Genomic DNA, 14,572 nt, shown 5'->3' on the forward strand with positions numbered 1-14,572 from the left:
GAAAGGCATGCTGTGGCTTTGATGTGGGCCCACTTGATGGCACCAGGCAGGACGGGACTGGTGGCATGGGCTAAACCTGGCCCAGATAGGCCGTTCTGGCCCAGCCCATGGGCGAGGGCCCTCCAGGTCCCAAGGGCCCACTGCAGTCCACATTTCCAGGCAAGTGCCTGCTTGTGGGGGAAATAAAATCCATTCTCTGAAATGCTGAGTCCCTAAATTCATTTATGCACAGATAACACCCATGCACGCCCAGATGCACCAAACACCCAAAGAGATGCTCATGTGCTTGCACACCCGTGCCTATGGTGAATGCTGCACTCATGCACGCATTTGCACACAGCACACATTTGCACAGACTTCACCCACGTATATGGGTGCACACCCCCATACTGCGGGCAGAGGGAGACACGGCCAGGCTTGGCCCTAATGCCCCACTTCTGCATGTTTCTGTCTGAGGCAACAGGTCTGGAAGAACTTTGCCAGGGGAGATAAGGCGCCCGGGGTGGGGTAGGGTGGTGTAGATTGGGGAGTGGAGTTGGGGGCAAGGGGACAGAAGGTCGTGAACACAGTTTTAGCTTTCTGTCACTGTTCCACAGTTACTGGCTTCAACAGTGGAAGCAAAGAGCCCTCTTTCCAGAAGGTGTCGCATAGTTTCCTGAGCCTTACTTTTCTGTAAAGTGGTGGTGAGAACGGTTGTGATGCCTCTGCTTCTGGGCTGAGGCGAGATCAAGCATGGGATGGGTAGGAACGAGACTCCTCATCACCGTCATTATCTGCGGGAACCTGGAGCTGGAGGCTCGGGGGGTGGGGGGCTCGCTTCAGCCCTCAGCTCCAGCTTGCTCGCTGTGTGACCTCGCGTGGGTTCTCCTTTGCTTCTCTGCCTCAACTTCTCTGCCTCTGTACTGGGGAGCAAGGTAGCAGCTACCTGTTAAGTCCATACAGGGAAGCACGGGGAATGCCACCTGGCACATAGCAAGCACCCTGAAAACTGTGAGTTATCATTGCCGTGGAGTGACTGAGCTGAAGGAGGGTCCTTGCCTGGGCCTCTTGAGACCTCCCGACCCTGACCCTGACCCTGACCCTGACTCTGGGCAGGGAGCCATCCCTCAAGTGTGGGGCCGAGCACCGGGCTGTGAAGGGAGAGCACCAGGGGTGGCAGGAGGGCCCCAGACGGGTGATGCCGCTCAGGTCAAGGTGATTTCTGCAGCCACCACCGGCCCTCTTACCCCACTGCCCACAGCACTTGACACAAACGCCAGTTTATCCCCCCCGCCTTGCTTTTCCATGGACCTGACCCCCTTTTCTGTCCCCTCTGCCCTGCTTCAGCCCCGGTGATCCTCATCTCTCACCTGTTCCATGCTGTCTTGCTCTTGGCAATCAAGGGAATCACCCAAAAGTGAGCTCAGCTCCTCGGCGCCTGTTGGAATCCCTGCAGCAGCTCTGCCTTGCCCTGAGAGTTTAAGTCCTTTTCCTTGGCTCCTGAGATGATGTGGGTCCTGCCTCCCTGGCCACCTCTCCCCCTGGGTTCCTGTGCTCCAGCCACACTGAGCATAGGCGGCCATCACCAGGCTACCACTGGTTGGGGCTGCTCAGGGCAGGGTGCTGGGACGGATAGACTGCCCTCGGGGACAAACAGCCCCACTTGCTCAGGGGTTCGCTCTGCCGGTTTATGTCTCTGTCACACCGTATGTTCAACATTTGCGGCTGCTGAAGGTGAGGCAGAGTTGGGGGGCCTGGAGCTGAGCCTGCTGACTTGCCCGCTGCTTTCCTACCCCAAGCCCCGGCCCAAGGCAGCTCCTCAGCTGCCATGTAATGACCAAGAGCCTAGGGACATCTTGATCCTTGCTGTTCTTTTGTAAGAAGGTGTCCAGGACCCATTTCCCTCAGGACGCAGGGCAGAGAAAAGATGGGCTATGCCTAGCATGTGTCTTATATCTTCCACACACTGATTAAATCCCTTTCCAACTCGGTTTCCCTTATTGAATTGGCCACTAGGAGGCTCAGACCCATGTCGGAGAAGCACCTCCACTATGTGGAGGACCTGACAGCACACATTCAGTAGCTCAGCTCCTCCGAATCCCGGGTGATCTCTTTGTTCCTGCATTTTCCCTCTGTCCCCATTGCCTCGCCGTGGCTTTTCCGTGTGCTTCTATCTTGCATGCTCTCCACTTCTGTAAGGCTTCTTACATCCTTTCTGGGACCGGATGGACGTCAATTAGTCTCCCCCTGCATTCTGGGCGGCTTCCTGGAGCTCTAGCAAATGTATCTCCTGAAAAGAGAGTTGAAATGTCTGAGCTACGCAGGACAGATCTGTCCCAGGAGGCTGGTGGGCTTCCTGTGGAGGGTTTGGCTCACATGTCAGACCCCCAGTCACTGTGACCTCTTTTTTTTTTTTTTTTTTTAAGATTTTATTTATTTATTTATTTTTTTAACAGAGAAAGAGATCTCAAGTAGGCAGAGAGAAAGGGGGAAGCAGTCTCCCCACTGAGCAGAGAGCCCAACATGGGGTTAAATCCCAGGACCCTGAGATCATGACCTGAGCCGAAGGCAGAGGTTTAACCCACTGAGCCACCCAGGCACCCCCACCGTGACCTCTTGATGTCAACAGTTTAATCTTGTGCCTTTGAACTTAACCACAAAGCAGATGCCTTCTTTGTGCTGACCCTAGGGGTGCCCAGCCAACCATGCCTGCCCTTGGGAATTTCCTAGAAACTGGGGGTGAGCAGAGCTCTGTGCTGGGCACTCCTGCAGCAGAGCTCCAGGCCTTTCTCTGAAGAACCTGCCAGTGGCAGAGTAGGTGACCCCTGACACCAGACGCAGGAATCAGGGCAGACAGTATCAGGGGCCTGAGGGCAGGCAGGAGACACAGCTGGTGGGGGTAGAAGAGAGGAGAGGACGGGGGCTCTACTACCTGAGGTAGCAAGGAAGACTCTGGAGGAGGGCCCTGGGTGCTGGAGAAGGGGGGGTTCGGACTTGTGGAGATGGGTGCAGGGATTACTGGGAAGGGCAGGCCAAGCAGAGGGGGAAGACAAGGGACTGGAAATGCAAGAGCAGGTACAAAGGAAGCTGGAAGGTTCTTTATCTAGAAAGTACATTTTAAAAGATGAGCAAGAAAAGGTGCATCTTGAAATATCGGAGGGGAACCTCACTGGAAGGCCTTGAGTGCCAGGCTGGCTTTGGCCTTTGTAGGGCAGTAGTCAGTCCAAAGTGACCAAGGGTGACCTCAGGTTGGGGAGGAGGGTGAGGAATACAGCTAGGCTTGGGGTCCAGAGGCTCTCTCTGGCCTAGATGAGGAGCGTAGATGGGCAGACCCAGTGGGGCCAGAGCCTGGGGTCAGGGGTTTGACCCAGGCACAGCAGGGCTGGAAGGCCACATGTGTTTGGCCACTCATGAAGCTGAGACCCTTTTCTGCCATCCATGACCTAGCCATGCTCACCCCTCTGGCTTGTGCTCTCTTCACTCCCATCATCCCATATCCATGTTTATTTGTGTGTATGCATATATATATATTTTTTTCTTTCTCATATTTCCTTGCTAATATTATAAAACCACCTGTCATTCCTCAAACATTCCATGTTTGCTTCTATCTCAGGGCCTTTGCTCAGGCTGTTCCATCTGCCTGGGACATTTTCCCCCAACCTTACCTTTTTCACCGCCAACATGGCCAACTCCTACTCATCCTTCGAATCACAACTCACTTGTCACTTCCTCTGGGAAGCCCTCCCAGACTGTCATGTACTAACCTTTATTATTATCTGTAGTACCCCGGATCCCAGTGGCCCATCTTCCCACAGGATTCTTCACTCCCTAAGGCGGGCTCAGGCTTACTCTCTCCAATTCCCCAGTGCTAGGTACAGGGCCTCGTCACACAGTGGCGCTCAGTAACTAGAGTGAACAAATGCAGGGCCGAATGAGGAGGCTAGGGAAGCTCAAGATGCCTGGATGATAATCGTAGTAGTAATTATGACTGTAGATCAAGGAACCTATGATTTGGTCCTCACGACAAGTCTGTGAGAGAGATGATTTTGTGATCCCCATTTTACAGATGGGAAAACTGAGGCCAAAGAAGTTAAGTCACTTGCTCACCCAGCTGGTAAGAGGCAAAGCTGGAATTGGAGCCCAGGCAGGCTGGGTCCAGAGGACACAATGTGACCCACATCGCTGGACTGGAGTGGGGTGGGCCGATAGGAAATGGGAGTTTTCTCTCTGGCGTTTCTGCCCTTTGGATCGACAGGTGAAGAGATGACAAACAAACAGGTCAGGGATAATCATACACCATCTCACCAGAGCCACAGAAGTCACCACAATGACATCCTGTTCGTTTGCTTGCCCTTGATAGCGCCCTGTCCACATAGAGCCGACCGCTGCCCTGGTCCTGCCCTCTCCAGAGAGGCTCCCCAGGTGTCCTGCTGTCAGCGCCACGAGCCTCACGCCCCGCCTTGTCCTGTTCGTTTCCCACAGATGTCATGGCATTCCCAGTACCGGAGCTCCAAGTTTCGCCACGTCTTTGGCAAACCAGCCAGCAAGGAGAACTGCTACGACTCGGTGCCCATCACCCACAGCGTCCAAGACAATCACTTCTGTGCCGTGAACCCCTGTTTCATTGCAGTCGTGACTGAGTGCTCCTGTGGGGGGGCCTTCTTCGTCATTCCCTTGAACCAGGTAAGGCCACTGGCTAAGCTTCGGGCCCACACAGCCCTCTGGAGATGGTGTAGACAGCAGAAGTAGAAAGAGCCTGGGTTTCTGGTCTCACGTGTGGCTTCAGATCCTAACCTTGCCTCTTACCAGCCTTGTGACCTTGAGTTCTTTCACTTCTTTGAGCCTTGGTTTCCTCATTGGGAAAAAAAGATACGTATCCTGGGATTTCTGCTTTTAGCAGTTGCCTAGCTACTCCCAAGACCTGTCTTCCACCCCACAGCAAAATAGCTCACTCCCGAATCAGATATAATTTGTAATGCATTGCCGGGCTCACAAGACGTTGGGGAAATGGCCAAAGCCACCTCCCCTCCCCAAAAAAAAGAAGCACATCTTTTTTTTTTTTTTAATTTTATTTATTTGACAGAGAGAGATCACAAGTAGGCAGAGAGGCAGGCAGAGAGAGAGAGGAGGAAGCAGGCTCCCTGCTGAGCAGAGAGCCCGATGCGGGACTCGATCCCAGGACCCTGAGATCATGATCTGAGCCGAAGGCAGCGGCTTAACCCACTGAGCCGCCCAGGCGCCCAAAAAAGAAGCAAATCTTGAGTCAACAGTCTGAGAGAGGGAAGCGGGAAGCGAACAGAAAGCAGTAGCTTGTCCTGTAGGCAAAGGTTACCAGTACAGGTTACACTATATGCAATTGCTGATGTTTCACAGTTTTTTTTTTTTAACCCCAAAGGGGTAGTTTCATATAACTTAACCTAACAGCAGACCTTTTCAGGATCCAACCGAGCCTGAGTCGGCTCAAGGCAGAACGTCCAAAGGGACTAGCAGGATGCTGGCTACTAGTGCCTCTGGTTCCCAGCAGAGCCAGACAGGGAGTGTCCCCAGAGGAAAGCATCCCATATGTGGACAGAACTCCTACAGAGTGAGGTCAGGCATGTGAGCCACCATGAATTAGAGTCAGCTGAAACAAGGAACAACAGGCTTAGATACCCTGTCCCCCGCCCCCCGATGAAGGACTTCAGAAGTTAAAATCATAAATACAAAATAGAATCTCATACACTGGGTTTTCTGAACCAAATGGAACTGAATTAGAAATCAGTTACAAAAGATAAATCTTAAATCCCCCTTGAGGACTATCTCACCAGCAGCCCACAATGAGATACCACCACAACCACCAGATCGGGGAACATGTGAGGAGCTAGGAATCGTGAGTGGTGGTGAGGATGCGGAGCTCGTAAACTGTCAGATGCTTCTGGGGACAGGGTGAACTGTCACCTGTGTTTTGGAAACACATGTGGTAGTTTCTAGTAGAGAGGAAAATACACACACCCTGCGACCCCGAGATTCTGCTGCAAGGTATGTCCACGCGGTGTTTCTGTGCACCAGGACGCAGTGACGACACTGTGCATAGCATTGTGGTTCATATTGTCACCGAACTGCAAAAACTCAAATGTCCGAAGTATTACATAAATAAATCGTGATGTATCCATACTAGGGAACGTACATAATCATGAAAAAGAAACAACATACATACATACCACAACATGGATGAATCTTTTTTCTTTTAAAGATTTTATTTATTTATTTGACAGGGAGAGAGAGATTACGAGTAGGCAGAGAGACAGGCAGGGGCGGGAGGAGGGAAGCAGACTCCCCGCTGAGCAGAAAGCCCAATGTGGGGCTCCATCCCAGGATCCTGAGATCATGACCCAAGCTGAAGGCAGAGGCTTAAATGACTGAGCCACCCAGGCACCATTTTTTTAAAGATTTATCTATTTTTTTAATTTTGTTTTTGTTTATTTTTTTAAAAATATTTTATTTATTTATTTATTTGACAGACAGAGATCACATGTAGGCAGAGAGGCAGGCAGAGAGAGAGGGGGAAGCAGGCTTCCTGCTTAGCAGAGAGCCTGATACGGGGCTCGATCCCAGGACCTTGAGACCATGACCTGAGCTGAAGGCAGAGGCTTAACCCACTCAGCCACCCAGGCGCCCCAAGATTTATCTATTTTAGAGAGAGAGAGCAGGAGGAGGGGCAGAGGGAGAGAGAATCTCAAGCAGACTCCTCACTGAGCACACACGGCTCCCCACACGGAGCCAGACACCGGGCTTGATATCATGATGCTGAGATCAGACCTGAGCAGAAGCCAAGAGTCAGGACGCTCCGCCAACTGCACCACCCAGGTGCCCCAACATGGGTGAATCCTAATGACAGTTTTGAGGGAAAGATACCAAACAAATTATAAACTGTCTCCTTCTGTTTATGTAAAGATAGAGGCTAAATTAAACTCTACCTTAAGGGATGTATAAGTAAGTAGAAAAACTTTAAGAGCAAGCAAGAGACTGTCCAGAAAACCAGGATAACTATCACCACCTGAGGGAAGGGGGGAGTTATGATTGGAAAGGGTCCCATGGTGGGGGGGTGGGGGGGTCTCCTTTGTGTTGCTCATAATAGTTCACGTCTTAGCCTGAGAGGGTGGCAGATATATGAGTAATTTATTTTCCAGTAATTCATTAAGCTGAACACTTATATTTTATGCCTTTTTTATATGCTACATTTCACAAATCGCATACATAAAGATGATACTGTAGAGTTCATGTGATTTTACAGGCCATTGCTGTATAACTTCCAAGGAACTGATCATTTCAATCTTTTGTAAACATTTCTAGAGAATAGGAAAAGAGGGACAGCTCCCCTCCTTGTTCTGTGAGCCAGTGTGACCTTGATTCCAAACCCAAGGAGAGAACAAGAAAGGAAAATGACAGGCCAGCCTTACTCAAGATGTATGTAAAATGGCTAGCAAACCGAATCTAGCAGTGAATTTTAAAAAAGATATATTCTAACCACATTGGATTTATTCCAGAAACTCAGGACAGTTTAATATTAATAAATCTATAAATGTAAATCATTATATTAACAAAGGAAAGGAGAAAGCCGAATGGTCATCTCCATAAATACAGGAAAAAAGCATTGGTGAAGCTCGGTAACCTGTACAGTAATCTGTAATCATTCCTGATACAGATTCTTAGCAAACAAGGAAAAGAGAATTTCACTAACATAAGAAATAGAAGTTTTAAAACCTTTTGTTTAGATTCACCACTTGCTAACATTCTGCCAGTTTTACTTGTTATCTCTTGTATATCTTTCTCTCTGTATGCGTATGTATAGAAATTTTGTTTCTGGCCCAGAATCCAGCTGAGAATCATTCATTATATCTAGTTGTCAAATCTCTTTACTTTATTTCATGATACTGATATTTTTAAGGAGCTGAAGGACAGCTATTTTACAGAACATTTTAAAATTTGGATTTTTGACATTTTTGTCCTCATTATGAGATAAATAATATACATTTGGGGCAAGAATGTTAAACAAATGACACCGTATCCTCAGTTGATTACATCGTGTGACATGTCAGTTTGTCCTATTATTGGTAATAATGGTGATATTTGATCTCCTTGTTAATGTGGTGCAAACATTCATAAAGGTGGAATGTTAGAAATAGCCATTTAGGGATGCCTGGGTGGCTCCGGCATTAAACATCTGCCTTTGGCTCAGGTCATGATCCTAGGGTCCTGAGATCGAGCCCAGCATGGGCTTCCTACTCAGCGGGCAGCCTCCTTCTCCCTCTCCGACTCCCCCTGCTTGTGTTTCCTCTCTTGCTGTGTCTCTCTCTGTCAAATAAATAAATAAAACCTTAAAAAAAAAGAAGAAGAAAAAGAAATATCCCTTTAAAATCAGCAATGAGTTTAATGGGTCATGCTAACTGGCACCATAGGGCTGAAACACAAGTTAAAGATGTAAGGATTAAAAAGGAAGACATAAAACCACTCTTATTTATAGATTGATTGCTTACATAGAAACTCCCCCCAAAATCTGTGGTCAAATTATTAGAAAAATAGTAAAAGGGGTGCCTGGTTGGCTCAGTAGGTTAAAGCCTCAGCCTTCAGCTCAGGTCATGGTCTCAGGGTCCTGGGATCAAGCCCCGAGTCAGGCTCTCTGCTCAGCAGGGAGCCTGCTTCCTCCTCTCCTTCTCTGCCTGCTTCTCTGCCTACTTGTGATCTCTGTCTGTCAAATAAATAAATAAAATCTTAAAAAAAAATAGAGCGTTTGGAAGGTCGCTGGGTGCAAAAAGTCAGGATACAAAAATGAATTGCATATTTGTATATCTAGAACACTTAGAATTTGTAAACATTTGCAGTGGAATAAAAGAAGATTGGATATGGAGGAATAAACAAGGCTTAAATGGAGAAAATTACAGAGCATTCTTGAAAGACCAATGTTAAAGGTTAATATATGCTTCTACCTGTGATGAATTCAGCTGCCCATTTCACTGCTCTGGCCATTACCTTTATGATAGCCTAAAATCTTTGCTAATTTGATAGAGGAAAGAGAATATCTTGTTTTAACTTACGACTTTTTTTTAAAAAGATGAAAACCAAACATTTTCCCATACATTTGCCAATTAGTCATTGCTTTTGTGACTAGTCTCTGTTGATTTACTTAGGGGCAAGACTTACTGATCTCATTCATTTGTATGTACTTACTTTAGATCAGAGATATTAATCCTTTGCCTGCCATTTTCTCAATAAATACCATTTTTTGTCTGTTGTTAAAAAAAAAAAGACCAATGTTAAAGAAGATCCAAGTAAATGGAAATATGTACCATGTTCATGAATAGCCTCTCTTTCTCCTCTCCTAAATCTCCCCAACATTCTCCTTTGTAGGATGTATTCCACAGCGTATTCCTTTCTTAGGACACCATAATGTGATTACTTCGCATTTGTGTTCTTCTGCTAGTACCTCCTAACCTACTTGCAATAGTTGGCGGTTGGGGAGACAACTGGTACTTAGTGTGTGTGTGTGTGTGTGTGTGTGTGTGTGTGTGTGTGTGTGTGTTTATCTCACATTTGGGGCATGCGGTTAGTGCTCATAAATTTTCATTGATTGAACAAATTACCCAGGGATTACTCATCTGAATAAATACAGAGAACATCACTGGCAAAGGGAATGTCACCAGCCAAGGTGTGGAGGTGAGACTGTGCAGATGCCCAAGGCAGTAATGCAGAGAACGGTCTGGCTGGAACAGATGAATGCTCTGTGTCAAAGGTGAGGAAGGGAAGTACCTTGAGGAAGTTGATTCGGGCCAGATGAGAAGGGTCTTGAATGCCAGGCTGAGAAGTGTAAACAGTATTCTAGAGCTGAGGTTTTTCAAGCTGGGGAGGGACAAGTGTAAAATGGGATTTCTGCAAAGACTTGAACTTGAAGATCAGAGTTCAGAGGTTCCCTGGAGATGACCCATTTGACTTGTTTCTCCCATACTTTGGGAGCTTTTAGAAGATTCTACCCGTCAGACTGTATTCGTAATTAAATAATTAATGTATTTTTCAGATTTTTATTACTCAGCCTCTTTCAGAGCTATCACAATTTCTAACTCAATGAGCTACCGACTATAAATAGGTACTAACAACTGACTTAAGAAAAGAAGTTGCTTTGTTGAGATGGAGTGTGGACCTGGGTAGGGAAAGTGGACCTAATTTTAGAAAGATAGGATGAGGGGTGCCTAGGTGTCCCAGTTGGCTGAGCATCTGCCTTCAGCTCAGGTCATGATCCCGGCATCAGGCCCTGCACTGGGCTCCCTGCTCAGCAGGGATCCAAGCGCACCAGGAGCTGGGAGCCACGAATCAGAGCTCACGCCTGCATGTCAGAACATAGATGCTGATTCAGCGGGTCCAAAGTGGGGCCAGGCACTTTGCATTCCAGCCAGCCCCAGACCTGAATTTCAAATAAACACCGAATAACTTTTTTTTTTTTTTTTTGCTTATTTTTTTCTTTGTACTTAAACTTTTTTGTGTTGAGAGCGTTGTAGGTTCACATGCAATTAAGAGACCTAACACATAGAGCTTCTGTGTACCCTCTGGCCAATTCCCCCAATGGAAACATCTTGCAAGACTAGAGTACAGTATCCAAACCAGGATATGGACGCAGATACAGTCTAGAAGCTGAATGCTGCCTCCAGCACAAAGATCCCTCCTGCTGCTCTGCCGCCCTCCATCTCCGCCCTCTCCTTAACCCCTGACAACCACTCATCTGTTCTCTTTTTTGAGCCTTGTGCCATTTTAAGAAAGTCGTGTAAATGGAACCATACAACGTGTAACCCTTTGGGCTTGACTTCTGTCACTCAGCATAATTCCCTGGAAATCCACCCAGGGATGGGTGATCTAGGATGGACCAATAGCGCCTCCTTATTCTTTTTTTTTTTTAAACCTTTATTTATTTTTTTTTTAAAGATTTTATTTATTTGACAGACAGAGGTCACAAGTAGGCAGAGAGGCAGGCAGAGAGAGGAGGAAGCAGGCTTCCTGCTGAGCAGAGAGCCCGATGTGGGACTCGATCCCAGGACCCTGGGATCATGACCTGAGCCGAAAGCAGAGGCTTTAACCCACTGAGCCACCCAGGTGCCCCAGCGCCTCCTTTTTCTATTGCTACAGAGTATTAAGTGGTGTGCAGACATTTGTTTGACCGGTCACCTGCCGAAGGCCACTGTGATTGTTTCCAGTTTGGGGCTGTTAGGAATAAAGCTGCTATAAACGTTCATGTACAGGTTTCTGTGGGGACATGAGTAAGTCTCCGTTTCTCTGCCCATGAGTGCAGTCTCTGGGTCCTAAAGTATTTTCACATGTTCAGTTTCACTAGAAACTGCTAAGCTCTTTTTTAGTATGAGTAAAATAGTGCATGGAGTGTACTTACTCTAAAAGAATTATTTGTCATTTATCTGAAATTCACACATCCCTGGGCATCCTGTATTTTTTTTTTTAAGATTTTATTTATTTATTTATTTGACAGACAGAGATCACAAGTAGGCAGAGAGGCAGGTAGAAAGAGAGAGAGGAGGAAGCAGGCTATCCGCGGAGCGGACAGCCCGATGCGGGGCTCGATTCCAGGACCCTGGGATCATGACCTGAGCCGAAGGCAGAGGCTTTAACCCACTGAGCCACCCAGGCGCCCCGGCATCCTGTATTTTTATTCGTCAGTTCTGGCCTCCCTCCTCCCAGGGGATGCAGATGCTGCTAGTTTGCAGACTACATTTGCAGTAGCTAAGCTCTAATCTGGTTCTTTTCATATTTACAAAAGAATTTCAAACACAAAAGTAGATAAAAGCAATCCTAGGAACCCTTGTATACCCAGATTCTAGAATTTTCAAGGCTTTGCCGCTCTTGCTTCATCCATCCTTTTTTTTTTTTTTTTTCCTGAAGCATTTTTTAAAGATTTTATTTATTTATTTGCTTATTTATTTAGAGCATGCAAGAGCCCGGGGAGGGGCAGAGGGAGGGGAGAGAGTGAATCGGTCAGGCAGACTCCACACAGACCCCGACAATGTGGGGCTCCTGGGGCTCATGGGGCTTGATCCAATGACCCCGAGATCGTAACCTGAGCTGAAATCGAGAGTTAGCCGCTCAACTGACCAAGCCACCCAGGCGCCCCTTCCTGAAGTATTTTGAAGCAAATCCTGGACGTTTTGTCATTATACCCCCATAAACTTCAGGGTGCAGTTCTAAAAACTAGGCATATTTTCTGACAGAACCACAGTGCCATTGATGGCAGCCCCGACAAGAGCTCCGGTGTCACCCGATTCCCAGTGTATGTGGAGATACCCTTGATTGCTTTGTAAATGCCTCTTTGTGCTTGGTTCCTTTGAATCGGCGTCCAGAGAGGTGCACGCATCACATTTGGTTGTTCTTTTCTTGGGTGAACCCATGCAGTGTGCGCGAGTAGGCGCGGAGGGGAGAGGGAGAGGACACGCTTGCTGGGCCTTTGACCCAGTGCGTCCCAGCGGACGGGCCTGCAGGGTTAGCACAGACAGTGCCTACGCTGCTGCCTTCCTTAGCCCCTTCTGCGGGAAATACTGCCCCGTCGTGCAGATGAGGATGCTGTGCTCAGAGAGATGACATCCCAAAGGCTCCTGAGCCCTGAGGGTGAGGACCAGAACGTGGCTGAGCCCTGGGTGTGGCTGTGGGCCTCGCTCTCATTTCACTGGCCTGTGTGTGGCTTCTCAGTTTGGGTTCTGGTTTCTAGGGGCTTCTCGTCGGTTACCAGGGGTTCCATCCCAGCCAGGCACAGAAAGGTGTCGCTGAACTAGTGCCGTGAGAAGGAAGGGAGGGAAAAATTAGCTGAATATTTCATGGAGTGTGTACGGGCGTGTCAGCGCACATGGTGCCTGGCCTTGCCATGGCGTCCTGGAGGTTATTCTCAGAAGGGCCAGGGGACTCTGCAGGCGGCTGCCTTTCCTTCACTGTGACCTAGGGCCGGCCTGTTTGGAGGGAGGCTCCCGCAGCCTGGGCAACAAGGACTGTGCTCGGGGAACAGAAGCGGCAGCGGCAGGAAGGTCTGGGGACAGGTGAGCCTGGGGCCTGGCTTGCAGCCAAGCCACCCCTGGGGGTGTGTGGGGTGGACTTTGCTGTGAGGTGTGGTGGGTGGGGAGACATGAACACAAGGGCAGGCAGAGCCCTGGGGATAGGCCCAAGGGGTGGACCTCGTCGGAGGAGGCCAGACGGACACTGTGTGCCTGGAGAAAGAGAGGAGCATTGGAGGGCCAGACGGAGTTTCTAAAGCCCTCGTCAGATCATGTCACTCCCTGGCTCAGTCCCCTCTGAGAGCTCCCCATTGCCTGCAGACCAATCCTGCCTTCTCATGAGCTTCTGTCTCTGGCCCAGCCATCGTGTTGAATCTCAGCCTTCCGTGGGGCGTACTTACTCCCTCCACACTCAGATTCCCCTTCTAGAAATGCAGGGCTGTGGGCCAGCATGGTGTGTCGCTTTCTGTTTTGTCTTGTTTTATTTTGTTGAAAGCCTCTTCCAGTTCCAGGCAGGTCCTCGTGAAAGTGGCCCATGATGCCAGTGCTGACTGTGCCAAGAGGACAGCCGGGGCGAGCAGGCCGCGAGAGGATGTACTCCCAGGTCCCAGGGCTCCGCCGCCCTTCGCACATGACTATGAACCCCTCTGTTCCCCAGCTGCTGCATTGTACACGGGGATTCTTCACAGGGTGGCTGGGGGATAAATGAAATAAAAGGAGTGAAGCGAAGCACCCAGCACAGGCCTGGCACATGGATGACTCCCTGAATTACAGTCCCTAAAGAACGGCGTTTACACACCTGCTCCTTACAGATTTGTTCACTGGAGTACAGTCTCGGCATTGCTTTATTCACCGAGGGCATCCAGGCACAAACACCTGTCAGATGTGTAGGGAGAGAGTGCAGACCCTCGCGAAACAGTTTGACATCACACTGAGTACATCCCTGGCCCCCCGGAAGCATCCTGAGTGACAAGAACACCGGGTCGTTGTAATTCGCTCTAATAAACTTAACACTGGCGAGTTTCCAGAGAGCTTGCCCTGTACTAGGCGCTGTCCTAAGTGCTTTACTTGGAGGAACTCACGTAATCGCTCACACCCTGCGACGTCCTACTATTGCCATTTCGTAGATGGGGAAAACTGAGGCATAGAGCGCTAAGGTCACTTGCCCAAGGTCACACAGATTAGTGCCACAGCAGGGACTCAAACCCAGGAAGCTGGAGTCAGCCTGCCCGCCTCACCTCTTCTACCTACCACCTCTGCCTCCCGTGTCCGCCCTGGGCAGTTGGAAGGGCCCCCAGAAGCTGTTACACTGTTGTGGGGAGGGCTGCACCCCTGCGAGCGCTGGGGGTTGTAGCAATGGCCTCACAGCTGTCCCATCCCAGCAGCTGAGCTCTGCCCCCCTCAGAGTGTCCCCCACCTGCACGGCTCTGCCCTCTGTCCACTGTCCCATCCACTTCGCCTACCTCAGGGCAGCCCCACTGAGACTTGGAAGTGGCATGTCTCCAGGCTTGAGCGGCCGGCTCCTGCCCCCAAGCCCGGGCTCCGGCAGTCTGCAAGGGGAGCAGGGGTGCCCCCCTGAT

General features: G+C 49.2%; 1 protein-coding gene across 2 annotated transcripts in view; it reads left to right on the plus strand.

Annotated features, from left to right (window-relative positions):
• CORO2A (coronin 2A) overlaps positions 1 to 14,572 on the plus strand; it is a 53,441-nt gene that overhangs the window by 23,675 nt on the left and 15,194 nt on the right. For both annotated transcript variants that reach the window (XM_059142098.1, XM_059142099.1), the window contains exon 2: positions 4,462 to 4,662. In XM_059142098.1, the coding sequence (XP_058998081.1) occupies positions 4,462 to 4,662 (201 nt within the window). The remainder of the gene's footprint in view (positions 1 to 4,461; positions 4,663 to 14,572) is intronic.

This window comes from Mustela lutreola, chromosome 12 (genome assembly GCF_030435805.1).
Source record: "Mustela lutreola isolate mMusLut2 chromosome 12, mMusLut2.pri, whole genome shotgun sequence".
NCBI classification, from domain to species: Eukaryota; Metazoa; Chordata; class Mammalia; order Carnivora; family Mustelidae; genus Mustela; species Mustela lutreola.